The sequence below is a fragment of the Raphanus sativus genome, chromosome 2, assembly GCF_000801105.2.
Source record: "Raphanus sativus cultivar WK10039 chromosome 2, ASM80110v3, whole genome shotgun sequence".
NCBI lineage: Eukaryota > Viridiplantae > Streptophyta > Magnoliopsida > Brassicales > Brassicaceae > Raphanus > Raphanus sativus.
In genome coordinates, this window is record NC_079512.1 from 34,548,541 (window position 1) to 34,564,300 (window position 15,760).

The window sequence follows — 15,760 nt, forward strand, 5'->3', positions numbered from 1 at the left end:
GTATACATTCACGTCAGTCTCTCTTTTTTTTCTTTTTTGGTCAAATCACGTCTGTCTCTCTATATGGTGACTTTGGGATAAGAGTTCGCACTGAAACAACCCGGTTCAATACGAGTTCTAATAACCGAAACTTTTGACCGGTCGGGATCGGTTTTTTGAGGTTTAAAAACCCTACTTTCATCTGTAACTCGTCTGCCGGAATCTTCTCGTTTTAAACCCTAAACCCCTTCCACCTTTCAGACATTACGGAATCAAAATCAGAAAATTGAAGAAGAACAAGGTACGTTAAGACGTTGAGCTCTGCTTTAGCAAATTCTGTTTGAATTCTGCGACCAAAATCAAAAAAAATAAAAGTTTTGAACTTTGTTTTGTTTTGCTTAACAAAAAAAAGTTTAGTCTTTAAATAGCTGCAATTATCTTGGCTAGTTGCGAGCTAGTGCCAAAGTAGTTTACTTTCTGATTAAATCACCTTTTTTTTTTTGTTTCAGGAATGGTGATGGCTTTTGGACCGTCACACGAAGCTAAGCTCAGGGAACTGTTGCATAAGCTTTGCTCAGAAGAGATTAAGCTATGCTCTGATGCTGCAAAGGAGTTTGTCAAGTTACTAAAAGGAGAAACCGGCGGCGATTTGTTGCGTTTATATTTCCACAAGTCACCCGAGTTCGCTGAGCTTCTAGAGGCGTGGAGGATTCGACATGGGAAGCAAGGACTACGCTATATATTCTCGCTTATCCACACGGTTTTGAGTCATCCAGAGGGGAGAGGTAGATCGACTGATATTGGAACAGCTCTTGACCGGTTCTGTTTGTTGCTTATCGAAGATAAAATGGATGAGGTTTGCAAGGAGTTAAATAGCAAAGAGAGTAAACAGCAGAACGCTGCGCTTGGACTGTTGAATTCGATGGTTAGACGCGGCCCACGCCTGGCGTCAGAGATAGCTGGGAAGTTTGATTTCAAGGGTTACGCGAGACTGGCCGAGTATAAAACGAGAGGAGGGGCTGGTAACGCGACGAGGAGGGCTTGTGTTGTGTTTGCAGTATCGTTCCTCGAAGTTGGGAATCCCAGATTGTTAAGCGATGTTTTGCAGCAGAAGGAAATGTATTCGAAAGTCCTACGAGGCCTTGGGAAACACGATGATGACGATGACGACACTGTGGCGTATGTCTTGTCTACATTGAGTAACAAGATCCTTGTTGAAGAATCAATGATTCTTCCCAGTCTAAGGAGTGTTCTTTTTGGAATTGCTACACTTGAGCAGCTAGCGAGCATTTCAGCAAGAGAGGATGGTGGGACTGTGAGTGAGTTGGCTCATGATGTTCTTGTTAAAGTTTGTACAGACCCGTGTAACGGATTGATGCCAGATGGAACGAGAAAGTTGACTGGTAATTTAGAAAGACTGCTAATGTTCATGAAGAAATTGAGAGCAACAGAAATTGTTTATCACAGGGATTTGCTTCTAGCGATTGTGAGGGGTAGACCGTCTTTAGCTTCAGCTTTCTTTGAAGAGTTTCCATACAGTGTGGAAAATTTTGCATCACCATCCTGGTTAGTGCTTCATTTTTTTTAGTGCTTCGTTTTTGAGTGCTTCATTTTTTTTTGTTGCTTTTTTCGTTCTTTTTGCATACTAACTGAAGTTATTGCAGGGTTTCTTCTGTTTCCTTGGCAGCAGATTTGGTATCTTCAGTAAGAAATTCATTTTCGTTTGAGTTTCTCAGTCCAGATCAACGCTCTACACCTCCTTCAGGTGGTTCAGAAGTTCAGACTATCATGAAATGTATATGCCCTCGACCATTTAGCCGGTTGTTGATCACCAGAGGGATGCTTTGCCCTAAATTTTTTGTGAAACATGGGACCCTGAGATTCCTCTCCGAGACGCTTCTGCTCTGGGATTCGTTTATTACTGCTTCTCGTAGCTGCTCTGAGCAAATTCAGGCTTATCTTGAGCGGGATGTCATGGGCGAGGTGAGAAGCTTTTTTCCAGATTCACAGGTGTTGTTGACTGAACTGAAGTCTCAGAGCGATGCTAGTGGAATTCAAAAGCCGTCTTTGAAGAGAAAAGCAGAGTTGAAGAGTGGAGTAGTAGGTAGAGAAAAACGCATTAAGAGATCTGAGAAGGATGTTTTGGACGAAGTGGATGGTGATATCGTCATTGGTGGGGTAGGTTTGGCAGAGGATCCTGTGGATGCTCATATGACAGATGGAAATGAATATCTTCAGAATGTTTCAGAAATTTGGGCTTCAGAGCGTTGTTCCGAGCCTGTTGATTCAGTCGAAGAAGCAGAGATGTACTTGCGCATAAAGATTATGGATGTTCTGAGAATTTATGTGGTATGTTGACTTTTCACATTTTTTACAAAATTTTGTTTACTCTTGCTTAATGATATTTAAATGATGATAGGTGTCTTATTGTTTTGTACTGTCCTTTGGATCCTCTGTGTCAAAGTTTAGTTTTGAAGTTCTTGCAAGCGAGTTTAATTTTTGAGTTGTAGAAGTGGTTTGTCCAGTTGACAGCTAGAGAACAGGAAATGGTCTTGCTTTGCTTATTCAGATCTGTTCAAATTTCAAGTTACTTTTTCAGTTTGATATCGTTTAGTTTGTGATTGTTAAGATGTATATGCATTAATAATAGACTGGTAGCTTAGACGTTCCTCTATGTATCTGATGAGCTCAGGTTTTAAGCTACATGTTTTTCATTTTTGCAGCGTACTGTGCCTAATGTGCTTGAAGGATCGTTTGATGTCTTCATGAAATTTCTGCCTAATCAACGTTCTTCATGGTTGCCAGCTGAATTGCAGAGAGCTGTCTTGTCTTTTCTAAATGAGTACATCAGCTGGACGCCAAGGTCCCAAAGCGAGAGCATTCCTACTAGAATGCCGCAACATATGTACATGCAGTTGGATGTATTCGTGAATTTGTTTCTTTTCTCATCAGACGGCGAGGTGAAGGATCTAGCATACAATTTAGCACTGGTAGCTATGAGCAGCACTGGTGCTTTTGACAAAAATCCAAAGGAAATTGGTGCGTGGTTTCGGTTCCTACAAGGTTCTGGAAAGACCAAAGGACCACTTAAGGTTCAGGAGGCTGTACAGAGCACGTCAGCAGTTGTCATCTCCTTTTTATATGATGCAGTTAGGACAGTTGGAAAGAATATGTTCAAGTACTGGGATACTATCAGAAGTAGCCTGTCCCATTTAAAAGGTATAGGTATTACTGCCTTCAATATCAATGGTTTGCATCTGAGATGTCTAATTTGTTGATCCACTGTTTGTTTATCTACCTTGTTTTCTGTAAATATTTGTAGGTTATTGATTTCTATTTTCTATGTGTAGACCTGTGATAAATCTAGACGAATTTATTTATTGTCTATCTTTATGTGTTGGTTGCAGGTGTATCAATTGGTTTCAGCCCCCTCATTGTTTGTGTACTGCAGAAGTGTGTGAAGTTACTAACTGTATCTAAAAGCCTTACTTTACCGGAGAAGTCAGAAATATCTCTTTACGTTTGCACCACACTGAAATATCTTTTGCAAACTCAGGTAAATATACATCTGCAGATATATATATATATATAATATATATATATATATATAGCCTTTACCATGCAATATATTTATATTCTAGTTTACACCGTTAAGATACCAATACCTTTTCTCTATATTGATTATTGTAGGTAGATTCCAGACCACTCTCATGTTTGGTCGAGTCAGTTTTGTCTGAGGTGGTTGATGGATCTAAGGATTCTTTATGTGAATGGTGGCCATTGAGAGCGTTGCTGGTTTTCTCACAATCTTTGTCAGACCAAAAACCCTTCATCTTGCATTCCAGAAGGACAATAGGTCGACTTGCCGATGCTTCTTTTGCAGATACTCTTGATGAGATAAAAGGGCTGGTGAGAAGTAGTTCTCCGGATGAAATTGCTGGAATTGTTCAGTCGTTCTCTTCTGCGTTGATATGTGCGAGACCTGAATCGATTCTGAAGAATTTTGATTCTGTGATGGCTATTTCTTGGACTCTCTACGGAACTTCATTCTCAATCTTACAGGCGATCGCCTTTCTAGAAGAAAACTTCCTCGGGGACCTTTCAAAGCTATCGCCGGACTTACTTATGCGAGGTTCAGAACTTAGTGGGTCAAGAGCAGTATATAGTGAGACTGGTTTTGATGACCACTCATCCATTACTGAAGAAATCAAAAGTAAGATGGACGTTTGCGATACTGAATCTCCTGCCTTCTCTACTTTCTTAGAGCAGCTTCCTTTTCCCGAATTGCTTACCGCAATTAAAAGCATGGATATATCTTGGTTACCAAGAATATTAGAGTTACTGCTGCTAAAAGTTTCGCATCCGAAAAGTGATAGTTTTGAATCTATCAAATTGATACTCTTCCATCTCTACCATATACGTTCATCTTACAAGGTTCAACCAGCTCCCGTACTCTGTCAACTCTCTGAGGTCTGCTTACGTCTCCTGAAGCACTTGTTCTCCCAAATATCTGAGCGTGAACCCTCTTCAGATAAAGTGATTGCTCCTTTTGCAAAGTGGAAGCATCAAGTGGCCGAGACTGTTTTTTGCCACCCAGTTGCGACGGCACTGTTGGAGAGTCCGTTGGATTGTGGCACATTACCTCTAGTGCAGAATATTGAGATTCTTTCAGAAACATCGCTGGCAACGGGCAGGACAGTTCTTAGTGAAATAGACCAGCACATCCTTGATCTATTCGCTTCTACTTGTGAGCATTTTTTGTTTGATGAGAGACACATGGTGCAGAAAGGGAAACTCAGGGAAAATAAGTCAATCGTGGCTTTTAAAAGCTTCGTCGAAACTCTTCTCTTGGAATTCAGAGGCAAGTTGGAGCTTTGTGTTGGTGCTCAAAGTTACGCGCCGCTTCTACAACCATCACAAGTAATTCATGCTTTGTTGAGATTTATATCACCTTTTAAACTTTTAAATCTTGCTCGTTCCATGCTGATTGATGTGGTAGAATTGGCAAGCCCAAATTTGAGTAAGATTGTCAGTTTGGGATTGGATATTGCTGGCGGGGCTTTCGAAATGCTTGCATTGTATTCACAGCAGACGGCTGCTAAGAGAAGGATATATGATTTGCTGTGGGATTTAGAAGAAAAGAATTATGACAGTAACCTCCTTGAGGAAGTCTATAGCCTGGCATGCAGGTTTTCTACCTCTTTTGGTTTGGTTTCGGCAGATAATTGTTTGCTTAAAGTTGGGGGTGGCATTTTCAGGGGGAAACATAATCAGCATAGTAGTGCTCACCTGTTGACTGTGATTATCTCACAGATTGTTGGTAGAACCCCTGAAGACTTGGTTATCCATTGCATTAACCAGACAAGCATGACCAGAGCCAAGATATTGTTTTATCTTGTGGAGACCAGTCCCTTGCATCGGTCAGTCTTTGGACACTTCTTCTATAGTAAGCTACAGGGTGACTCTGCGCTTACTGATGATCAGTTCATAATGCTTCTGCCTGCTGTGCTATCGTATCTGTCACCAGTTTTTGCTAAACCCAAGAAGCCGTGTAGTAGATTTTTGGATATAACTGCATTTTATTCAAATATACTAGTAAATGGTTTTCTACAGTGGCCGAAGTTTTCTTCTGGGTGCATCTTTGAAGAGAAATATGAGGAGAATCTTCTGTCTACGACTGAGGATATCGACACTATGTTTAAGGGGAGTCTTCTTGGGAAGGCAGTGCGTATGTTTCAGGATCATTTCGCCTGGACTGAAAGTTCAACTAAAAGAGAAGATCTCTTAAAGGTATTCCAGTCCCTGTCTCCTCACACTAGTGCTGGCAAAGAGATGTTGGATTATGAAATAAAGGAAGTGGACGTTGAGTCAGTAGACTGTATGTTCAATGTTGCCATCCGCGAAGTCGCCAAAGTCGAACTCTCAAGGATCTGTTTGTTTCCTGCGTGTAGCAATTTCAAACGCCAAGCAGATACTTGTGTGAAGGAAAGTTCATCAAAGATGGGATCCAACGAAGAGAGTTTATTCACGCCGTTACTGAATTACTTAGTTGGTAGGTGGCAATGTGTTGTCAAGAGATCAGATGGGTTTTTTAAAGGGAATTCCGACAGGAAAAAAGACAAATGTAGGTTGCTGTGCAAAAGTCTTGAAAACTTCATGCTGAGAAATATTCTACAGTTTTTGGAACACATGTGCGAGGAACTTGTTCACCTGGATTCCCTTCCTTTCCTGGAGGGACTGATGAAGTCGGTTCTTCTGTACAGATTTGAGGACTGGAGGACATTGAAGATACTGAGGAAAATTTTCTCCTTATTGTCTAGAGGAAAGTACTCGTATGCACCATATATACAACTGCTAATATCTCACTCTCAGTTTACACCGACTATCAGTTCTCTGTCATCCTCACACACTGGTGAATTATTTAGGCCTATCTCCAGCATTCTAAAACATCTTATCATCCCAAGTCCAAGTTCTGTCGGAGCTGGAAGTTGTCGTCTCCAAGCACCTGACTATGTGAAGCAGTTGGAAATTGTCAAAATTCTCCGAGTGCTGCTCTCCAAATGTGGAAAAGATTCAGGAATCATTCTGAAAGAACTCCACTTTCTTCTTTTGTGTTCTTATGGTGCAACTCTAAGCGAAATCGACATAGAGCTCTACAGGCTGATACGTGATATCGAGTTAATTGATGACGAACAGACGCTAGATGTTTCTGAAACAGGTTATTTGTGGGGTAAAGCGGCCTTGAAAATGAGAGAGGGACTGCGTCTCTCTCAGGATGCATCTGACGGTGGCGAAGATGATTTAGTGGAAGATCTCCGCCTGAGACTTTTCAAAGAGAATCTTTGTGTTGATCCCAAATTATGTGCACTGACTGTTTTGTATTTTCCTTATCAACGGAGCGCAGAGGTCTCGGATAACTCTTGCCTATATGATGATCCAATAAGCGAGGTACCTGTCTTTAATTTTTATTCAGCTATCCGTACCTGTCTTTAATTTTTATTCAGTTATCCGTTACATGTTCAAACATCTTTCAAACTAATCCATCGTCCCTGTGTAGGAATTCTCACCTGTAGTTGAAGACATTGAACGATATGATCCGGCTTTCATCCTGCGATTCTCAATACATTCACTGTCCGTGGGATATATTGAACCCTTGGAATTCGCCAGTTTAGGCTTGCTTGCAGTTGCATTTGTGAGCATGTCTTCAGCAGATCTTGGGATTAGAAAATCGGCCTATGACACTCTTAAGATGTTTATGGATGTTCTTGAGGTAATAGTTATCTTATGTTTAACTTATCTGTATGCTTGCCTGTTTTAACTGTACTGATGTTCTCGGAATCTCTAGGTGTTATCATTTCTCTAGTAATTGGTACTTTTAGTAATTTAAACTGTACATAATATGAGAAATGATTTGTAATTGCAACTGCTGGCTAGCAAAGTTTTTTATTTTGTTGGTACCAATTGCTTCTTTTTAAAACAAAAACTTTTTGATGTAGAGTTGTACAAGGAATAAGCAAGTAAAGTGGGTTAGGCTTCTGCTGCTGTGTCTGAAAAATGGAGTCGAGGAACCATGGCAAAGAATCCCAACTGTTTCTGCTGTTTTTGCCGCTGAGGCATCTCTGATATTGTTGAATTCTTCTCACGAACATTATGTTCCCATAAAAAAACTGTTGAAGAGCTCACCTTCACTGAATCTGAGGGTACTTATTCTCTGAAAACTATAACATTCCGTCTTTATCATTCGCACTTTGCCAGAGCACTGAAACTGTTTTTTGCTTTTTCTCTTTGTTAGGGAATACCTTTGTTTCATGAATTTTTGTGGAGCAGTGCATTTAACTTCAGATCACAAAGGCTTTGGGAACTTCGCCTAGTGTGCATGGGCTTGAAATCAGATGAGGATGCTAAACTCTACATTGGAAACTCCATCCTTCAGGATATGATGAGTTTTTCCTCAACTCCTCTTGCTGATGATGAAACTAAAGGACTAATCCTTCAGGTGATACTTTCTTTTCTTAATTGTCACTTCGTGTTAATTTTGCATTATACAGTTCCTTTCTCCTAACTTAATATAGGACTAATTCTGAAACATATCTATGTGGTATCTTTTTTCAACTTTGGGCGCACAACCCAACGCGACAAAATCTTTATTCTTTCACTTTTTTCAGGTTGTGGGGAAGTCAGCCAAATTCAATAAGATGGCCAGACATCTAGTTCAAAATTGTGGTCTGTTTTCATGGTGTTCATCACTTATCTCAATGTTTACTACAAAGCCCATTAAAGACGACGATTTTCGCTTGGTGGTTGTCTTGAATGTATGTACAATATCACTCCATTAATGCTATTAGTACTATAGAATGTTGTTTTTCGTTAATTGAATTTCTTTGTGATATTGCTTTATCAGGTTATAACTGATGCTCTGGCCTCCAGAAGCGTCACAGAATGGTTGCAAGAGGAAGAGATAAGAGGGTCCTATGGAGAATGTGGTCAGAAATCCATAGTAGAGTCCGACCACAACAACCAAGTTTCATTTCCCCTCGAAGGGCTAATGGAAATCTCATCGCGTTTATGCAGACTTTTGGGAGGTGGACTGGTTTCAGTACAAGAAAATAGTACTTTGGTTGATTTAATTCTGCAGGTACTGTCTGCTACACAAAAGATATCACAGAAACTACGAAAAATGTACCAGCCACATTTCACCATCAGTATCGATGGATTATTCCAACTCTTTGAGGCTGTTACTAACTGCCATTCTCCTCAAGTCGAAGCTATTGCAGAGCGTGGGCTTGATACTATATTAACGAGCACCCCGTCGTTTGAACTTTTATGCATGGTATCTTCCTCCCTCTCTCTCTTTCTCTGACTTATTGAGTATTCCCTCCAATTTGATTTGAACAGTTCAAAAGTTTTTGTATCATACGATAACTTTTCAGGACGTAGACAAGCTGAGAAGGTTTCTATTGTGGGGAACCTCTACAGCCTTGAAGAGTGACCTTAGAAAGGGATCTATACCAAGTGAGTCTCAAGAGGAGAGTATGGTAGCAAAGTTTCTCCGTTGGCTGTGTGCTTCTGTGATTCTTGGGAAGCTTTATTCTGAGGCTAGTAATTCGGACCCGACAGTCTTGAGTAAAACAAAGCCAGAAAATTTGTTAACATTGTTAGAATACTTTAAGACGAGGAATCTCGAAGGTAGCGAGACAGAGTCCGAGCACATAATAGGGGAAGTAATCGTACACCTCCAACAGCTTTTGTCTACAAACTACAGTGTTCTTTCTTCTGTTGTATGTGCACTTTCTTCCATGCGTCTTCGTAATGGCCTTGAAAATGCAGGTACGCTGCTTTTCACCAACTAATATAACTCCTCTTGTTCTAGGAATTACTGGACTCCGAATGGGAATGAATTCTGGATTGAAGTAGTTTTGGGTGTTGATATTTGAAATTAAGGTTGATGCATGAATTTCAGTTGGTTAGAGATATCTGCTGAAACTATAGTATTTGATATATTGATTCTTAGGTGTTAAGCTACATCTGTTTATGTCCCAATATGCTCACGTGTTTCTGCCACTCAACATGTTTGTAAGTTGAAATTTTGCTATTCTTCATAGGTTCAGAGTCTGATGGCGATGACAAGCTCATCAAATCTCTTTGTTCTAGAATAAGCAGTCCTCCCGAGGCTACACCAGACTGGAGATGGTAAAACGATTCCTCTATTGTTCAGTCATTTTGTAAAACTTTGTTAAATCATTCCAAACCTTGAACATTGTTTCTTATCCGCAGGTCTTATCATCAAGCATGGAAGGATCCTTCATCTGAACCGGCCACAGATCTGCAAAAGATCGATGAATGTCATGCATGCCAACACCTTCTGCTGATGTTCACTGATATGCTTAGAGTAAAGCCAGGGGAATCTCAAAAGGTGTCGCTTCATAAAAGTTTTGACATGGCTAGTGTATTTGATTGGGAAAGAGGTTTAGTCGAGACCTAGTTATTCTGTTCTATCAAAAATCAACCAGTTTTGCTTTATCAATTATCAGTGACATAAGTTATTGATTGACACGTGTGAACAATTGTCAAGTTTTGTTGCCTAGTATCAATGATAAAAGCTCCCAGCTAATTTTCTCCTAGTGACCCCACGAAAGATAAACGTCTGAACTATTTTATACACAAATGTATACATAATCTTATTTACTTTGAATCCAAGTGATTTCTAATGTATCTGAAGAGACCTTCACGTGATTCGTGGATCACTAGACGAAAGTCATACCTAACAAACAGACAAAACAGTTTATATGTTGGTTCTAGCAGTTCTTTGGTCTGTGGTACTTAGGAGGCAGAGACGGGCAGTGCTCGTTCATATGCGGGTATGGCTCCATAGTGTTGTAACCGGGAAGCTCCATTCTGTATTTCCCAAGTATTTGACAGTACGGTAGCTTTACATCGTCGTTGTCGTTGCACCATCTGGGCAAACGGCTTGCATTGTTCTCGAAAAACTTGAGCATGTAAGCATCTTTGATCTGCAAAAAAATTGATTCACCTGTTCAGTATGTGTGTGTGTGTAGAGGTATCTTCTAGATCATGCATAGGGTAGTTCTCTTACCGTGAATTCAGTGACTTGGATGGAACTAGAGATTGGATCAAACAAGCCACCTTCTTTATACATTTCGAGGATGAAAGCAATACAAGAAGTTGATTTCCCATCGCTATATATCCAATCATCTCGTTCAGGAACTGCTAGCAGCTCGTCAAAAGAGGATCCACGCTTTTCGACCTCCACGAGTACATCAGGAAGATCAAGACCCTGCCATTTCACAACATCTTAAATAAAACGATAAGATGATAACAAAGAAGAATGTGGAGTCGAAGCTAATACCTCAGTCCCGAGTCGCTTGTTCAGAGCTTCATTCCACATATTAGCAGCATAATCAGGCTGGATTTTGCTCCAAACTGTCATGACAGAAGCAACCTGGAGACATATCAAACAAAAGCAAAGAAGATACAGAGCAAGGCAGTCATTAACCTCAACAAAGGTTTTGTTTAATGAGAGAACGAAGAAAGAGACAAAACTGAAGCTTAAGAGATGAGCAAAACCTACAAGATGAGCATCCAGAGGAGGTGGGTAGTTCCCGCTGATGGTATCGATCCAGCTAAAAATCAAGTTGTGATAGCCATACGGTTTACCATCCATGCTGCGAGCATATTCCCATGCAGCTGTAACATTAAACCTGGCTCGATAATCAGGATGCAGCGGTAGCAATGCAATATGAGGATTTGCGTCATCCTTGGTTTGTTCGAACTCCCACCACTCTTCCCATGGCAATACCGCTATCACATCTTCTCCCTATGACCCCCAAAAAGAATCATTAGTATAAAATATGAACATGTCATGTCAAGGATGTGCAAACGAATTCAAATCAAGCATTTCAAAGTGTTACCTTCTCATTTTCATTCCCGGATTCACCAACCCAGAGTTTCCCATCAGAATCCCTCAAACAGACAGCAGTGTGGCCAGCATAAGCTCCGCTTACCCACTTCTCAAGGGTCTCAAAACCACCCCACCGCCCACGGATCTTTGAGATAGCTAGCAAGTCTCCAGAGTGGATTTCATCGGTAGTGATGTTAGTAACCCAAGGCTGAGGGCGAGCATAGAAATTAGCACCCATATGCTTCTCAAGAAACGCTATATTAGAATTCTCCCCCCAACCGGTATTGGTAAAGAGAGGGAAGACATCCCACAGCGCTCTCAGAGTTCCCACCATCCCTGCTTCCATGAGGAATATCGAAACTCCTTTCTGCTTAACCTGATCAAAATTTGAGAATCATCCATTAGACATATGAATACTAAAACTGAAGAAAATACAAAAAAAAGAGCAGCTTGGGCTTACATATTCATACTCAGCTTTTCCTTCCCACTCATTGAACTCCATGGTGTGCTCTCTTGAAATGAAGTACCAATCCCATGTCACACGGTATGGTGTCACAAAGACATATATATCCATGCAAGTCCAACTATGTGCCTTGTCCACCTGAACAAAAACACGTAATAGCTTGAATCAACCTTAACATCAATCAAAAACAGTTCCACAATCAGTCTAAACGGAGGGACATAATCATATAACGATTTTTCTAGAACAATTTATTTTAGAATCGGTTTAGGCGTACGGTCTAGTCATCGGCCTAACCAATAAGCCCTCTATATAGTGATCCTTGAACATTTGTTTCACATGTTCATATACAAATATAGAAACAAAGCCAAATGAAGTAAAAATCAATTAACAAGCTAACCCCACGTACAACAACTTGAACATATTCCCTCAAAAATCAAACCATTGAAAAAAAACATGCAAAAAAATAAAAATAAAAATTCATTAATTTCGTCAACCTTAATGTGAAGTGTTCCGCCGCCGAACTCGGAGCCGGACTTGTTATTGAGCTCCAACCAAGCCTTATTCTCATAAAAGCAAGCACCTTTCCACTCAACGGCGTCGTTTTTAATAGAAGCCGCGCCGATGTAAGTGGGGAGGAGGTCCACGGCGGAGCTGAGAGAGTTGAGAAGCGGCCAGGAGAGTTGTCTGGGCAAGAGCGGGAGAAGATCCCGAGGGTGAAATGGTAATTTCACAGACGAAACAGTGAGAAGCATCAGTACGGTAACGGCGAAGATGATGGCCGGAGCAGAAGACGAAACCGCCATTGTTTGATTAACGCCGTGAGTCAAGTGTCTCACTTTCCGTGTCGAACTCGCAAACTCTTAATGAGAGACTTGGTTTAACGTATTTATTCGAGTATATTCTTCGAATACGTGTAATGAAATTGGAAGGGGGTGTAATATCTATTTTTAAAATGTTAGGTCTAAGTTCGTGAATTTATAAACTAAGAAGCCGAATTTTGAAATGTTTCTATAAGTTTTCGCAACTGGTCATCTCTAGTGATCACTATAGCCCCACGCATCTCTTACGTGCACCACAACATAACTAATAGCCTAATCTCTTCCTCTTTATATTTCGTTTACTGGTTTGAAAAAAATAGGACATCTCTTTCAATGGCTGTGTCATTTCAAACCAAGTACCCTCTAAGACCCATCACCAACAACATCTCAAGAACCCAACGTCCTTCACTTCTCCATGTTCGTGTCACGTGCTCTGCTACTACCACCACCAAGCCTCAGACTAACCGTGAGAAGCTTGTGGTTGAGAAACGTTTTGTGAGTCCTCTTTCCAACGACCCAACTCTGCAGTCTACATGGAGTCACCGCTTATGGGTTGCAGCTGGTTGCACCACCTTGGTGGTCTCTTTAGCTAAGTCTATCACTGGAGGGGTTGGCTCTCATCTCTGGCTTGAACCAGCTTTAGCCGGTTATGCAGGGTACGTCTTGGCTGATCTTGGCTCTGGTGTCTACCACTGGGCTATCGATAACTACGGTGACGAGTCAACGCCACTAGTAGGAGCCCAAATCGAAGCGTTTCAAGGTCACCACAAGTGGCCTTGGACAATCACAAAAAGACAATTCGCCAACAATCTACACGCTCTTGCACGAGTCATAACCTTCACGGTGCTTCCGCTAGACCTTGCGTTTGACGACCCTGTGGCTCACGGCTTCGTGAGCACGTTTGCGTTCTGCATAATGTTCAGCCAGCAGTTCCATGCTTGGGCTCACGGAACCAAGAGCAAGCTTCCGCCTCTCGTGGTGGCCTTGCAGGACGTAGGGGTGCTTGTTTCGAGGAAAGAGCACGGGGAACATCACAGAGCACCGTATAACAACAATTACTGCATTGTGAGTGGGGCTTGGAACAAGGTTTTGGATGAAAGCAAGGCCTTTGAGGCATTGGAGATGATGTTGTACTTCAAGCTTGGCGTGAGACCAAGGTCATGGAGCGAGCCAAACTCTGAGTGGACAGAAGAAACAGACATCTCCACCAGCCAAGCGTAACAAATAGTTACAAGGTGGATCTATGCGGTGTTTGAAAACACAATTATTTATACATGTACAAGAAAATTTAAGGAATATATTGATAAGATTATTTTTTTCGTAATTTATATGCAATACAGAGTGAGTGTATTGAGTACAAAACATGAGTACAAAAGAGAGCATCTAACAGTTTTAAGTGTCAGATCCAACGAATGAGTAGACAGAAGAGACACAGGGGAACCAGTACTGACATTTTCCGTCTTTACTGCCATTGTCGATCATTGCAAGGCCCTCCTGAAAACAAGTTAATAGTAAAATTGCAAAGTTTCAGGACCCACATTGGTTGGTAGGGTTGCATTGTGTTTACCGTATTGGAGAAAATGCATACCTCTAACAAAGTTTCGAGAGCATCTATGACCCGACCAGATGTCCACGAGAGCCGTCTTTGTACCTCTTCCACAGTCACAAAGCCTTGACCCTGTGGGGAAAAGCAACATAAATCCTCGAGACACTTCAGTTAAAAGATAATGCAAAACATGTGCTTAAAGAGTATTATAACCTGAGCCAACTCCAAGATTTGGTTATGGTCTTTGTTGAGCTCGGTGGGGACTGAACGGACAAGCTTTTTCTTGCCAATTGTGATTACTTCAAATCCACTTCCCAAAACCTAAGGAGAAAAGCCCAACATAGCAGAGCAAGAAACAGTTCAAATTTTCCTTTTTTATGTTGAGAATCTGAAAAGAAAAGAAAAAAGGCAAGTCAGATAGTACCTTTAGCTTGCTAATAGCTCGAAGACAATCGTCTTCGGTGACAGCTTCACGGTCTTTTTTCCTTCTCTGACGAAGATGACTGCAAAGCTCTTGCAAGCTGATCAAACCTCCATTGAGTGATCTTGTAAGCATGCAAACTTCAATAATCTGAACTCCTGTTTGATCAAATTTACACTACTTTTCAGATACATGTGGCGATTCCAAGTAAGAAAAAGAACTATACATATGCCAGTGTTTACGTTCCCTTTCCAAACATGGACTTAACAAGACGTAGCACAATTAATATAAGCCTATCTTCTCTGGAAGTAAAAGAAAAACATGTCAGGTAAGAGACCAAACATACCAAGTTCATAGTAGAAGTCACCAATTCCCAGGAGCTCAGCCCAGAAGCCCTTGTTTGAAGCTAGTGGATCCACACCAACTTTAGCACACATCTCATGGAACTGAGCTCTAAAGGCTGGATTTTTACGAATGTCATTCTGCAACCAAAAAGGCAAAAAAAAAAGCTTCTTTACAGTGAAACTAACCACACTAATCCAACAGATCATGTTTACTTATGTAATAGCAGAGAACCAAACAAATACATAAAACTTCTACAAAAAAATAAAAAAAAAATTGGACCTTGTGTTTACGAGCGAACTCTTCAAGCTGGGACTTGAACGTGGCAAGCTGTTCTTTCATCATATCAGTTCGTAACTTGGCCACATTCTCTCCTAATAACCGGTACTGATCCTGTTTGATTTTTTTTTTTTTTTGAGATCATAGCCAAAAAAACAATCAACAGAAGGTACGGATTGTTAGAATACAAAATATACAAATCTAGTTTAGAAGCAAAACCCGAGCAGCAGCTGCCTTTTGTAGCCCTCCGATTCCTGGTCGTCGCCGCATCTTTCCCTGTTTCTTTGATCTTCACAATTCTCCGATTGGGGAATTATGGTTCCCGACTAAAGGGAATTGGAGAAGACGACATAGCTACTGGTCATTTACTTTTTAGTTTCTTTGGATTTCAACAATCAGAGTGGCGCAGCGGAAGCGTGGTGGGCCCATAACCCACAGGTCCCAGGATCGAAACCTGGCTCTGATAAACCTATAACATAATTTTTTTTTATAT

The 15,760-nt window shown here is 40.9% G+C and overlaps 4 protein-coding genes and 1 non-coding gene across 5 annotated transcripts; 3 read left to right on the forward strand and 2 right to left on the reverse strand.

The window, feature by feature from the left end:
- The first annotated feature begins 151 nt into the window (after positions 1-151).
- Positions 152-10,100, forward strand: LOC108842147 (uncharacterized). The gene is made up of 14 exons (XM_018614973.2): positions 152-280; positions 489-1,545; positions 1,644-2,328; positions 2,703-3,198; positions 3,387-3,535; positions 3,670-6,927; positions 7,037-7,249; positions 7,476-7,679; positions 7,772-7,975; positions 8,145-8,291; positions 8,381-8,809; positions 8,910-9,306; positions 9,582-9,669; positions 9,754-10,100. The coding sequence occupies exons 2-14, from the start codon at positions 491-493 to the stop codon at positions 9,959-9,961; spliced, it is 7,533 nt and encodes a 2,510-aa protein (XP_018470475.2). The 5' UTR covers positions 152-280; positions 489-490; the 3' UTR covers positions 9,962-10,100.
- A 14-nt stretch (positions 10,101-10,114) lies between these two features.
- On the reverse strand, positions 10,115-12,729 carry LOC130508076 (uncharacterized). The gene is made up of 7 exons (XM_057003285.1): positions 12,356-12,729; positions 11,859-11,999; positions 11,409-11,774; positions 11,069-11,314; positions 10,847-10,939; positions 10,574-10,774; positions 10,115-10,490 (listed from the first exon to the last, which is right to left on the reverse strand). Exons 1-7 carry the CDS (start codon positions 12,662-12,664, stop codon positions 10,275-10,277), a joined length of 1,572 nt encoding a protein of 523 aa, XP_056859265.1. The 5' UTR covers positions 12,665-12,729; the 3' UTR covers positions 10,115-10,274.
- Positions 12,730-12,964: 235 nt separating this feature from the next.
- On the forward strand, positions 12,965-14,071 carry LOC130508077 (fatty acid desaturase 4, chloroplastic-like). The gene has a single exon (XM_057003286.1). The coding sequence runs from the start codon at positions 13,013-13,015 to the stop codon at positions 13,898-13,900; it is 888 nt and encodes a 295-aa protein (XP_056859266.1). The 5' UTR covers positions 12,965-13,012; the 3' UTR covers positions 13,901-14,071.
- On the reverse strand, positions 13,955-15,644 carry LOC130508078 (vacuolar protein sorting-associated protein 22 homolog 1). Its single transcript, XM_057003287.1, has 7 exons — positions 15,487-15,644; positions 15,271-15,381; positions 14,993-15,128; positions 14,650-14,804; positions 14,439-14,546; positions 14,268-14,357; positions 13,955-14,173 (listed from the first exon to the last, which is right to left on the reverse strand). The coding sequence occupies exons 1-7, from the start codon at positions 15,535-15,537 to the stop codon at positions 14,072-14,074; spliced, it is 753 nt and encodes a 250-aa protein (XP_056859267.1). The 5' UTR covers positions 15,538-15,644; the 3' UTR covers positions 13,955-14,071.
- Positions 15,645-15,661: 17 nt separating this feature from the next.
- TRNAM-CAU (transfer RNA methionine (anticodon CAU)) lies at positions 15,662-15,733 on the forward strand. The gene has a single exon. It is a non-coding gene; the product is annotated as a tRNA-Met (tRNA).
- Positions 15,734-15,760: the final 27 nt, after the last annotated feature.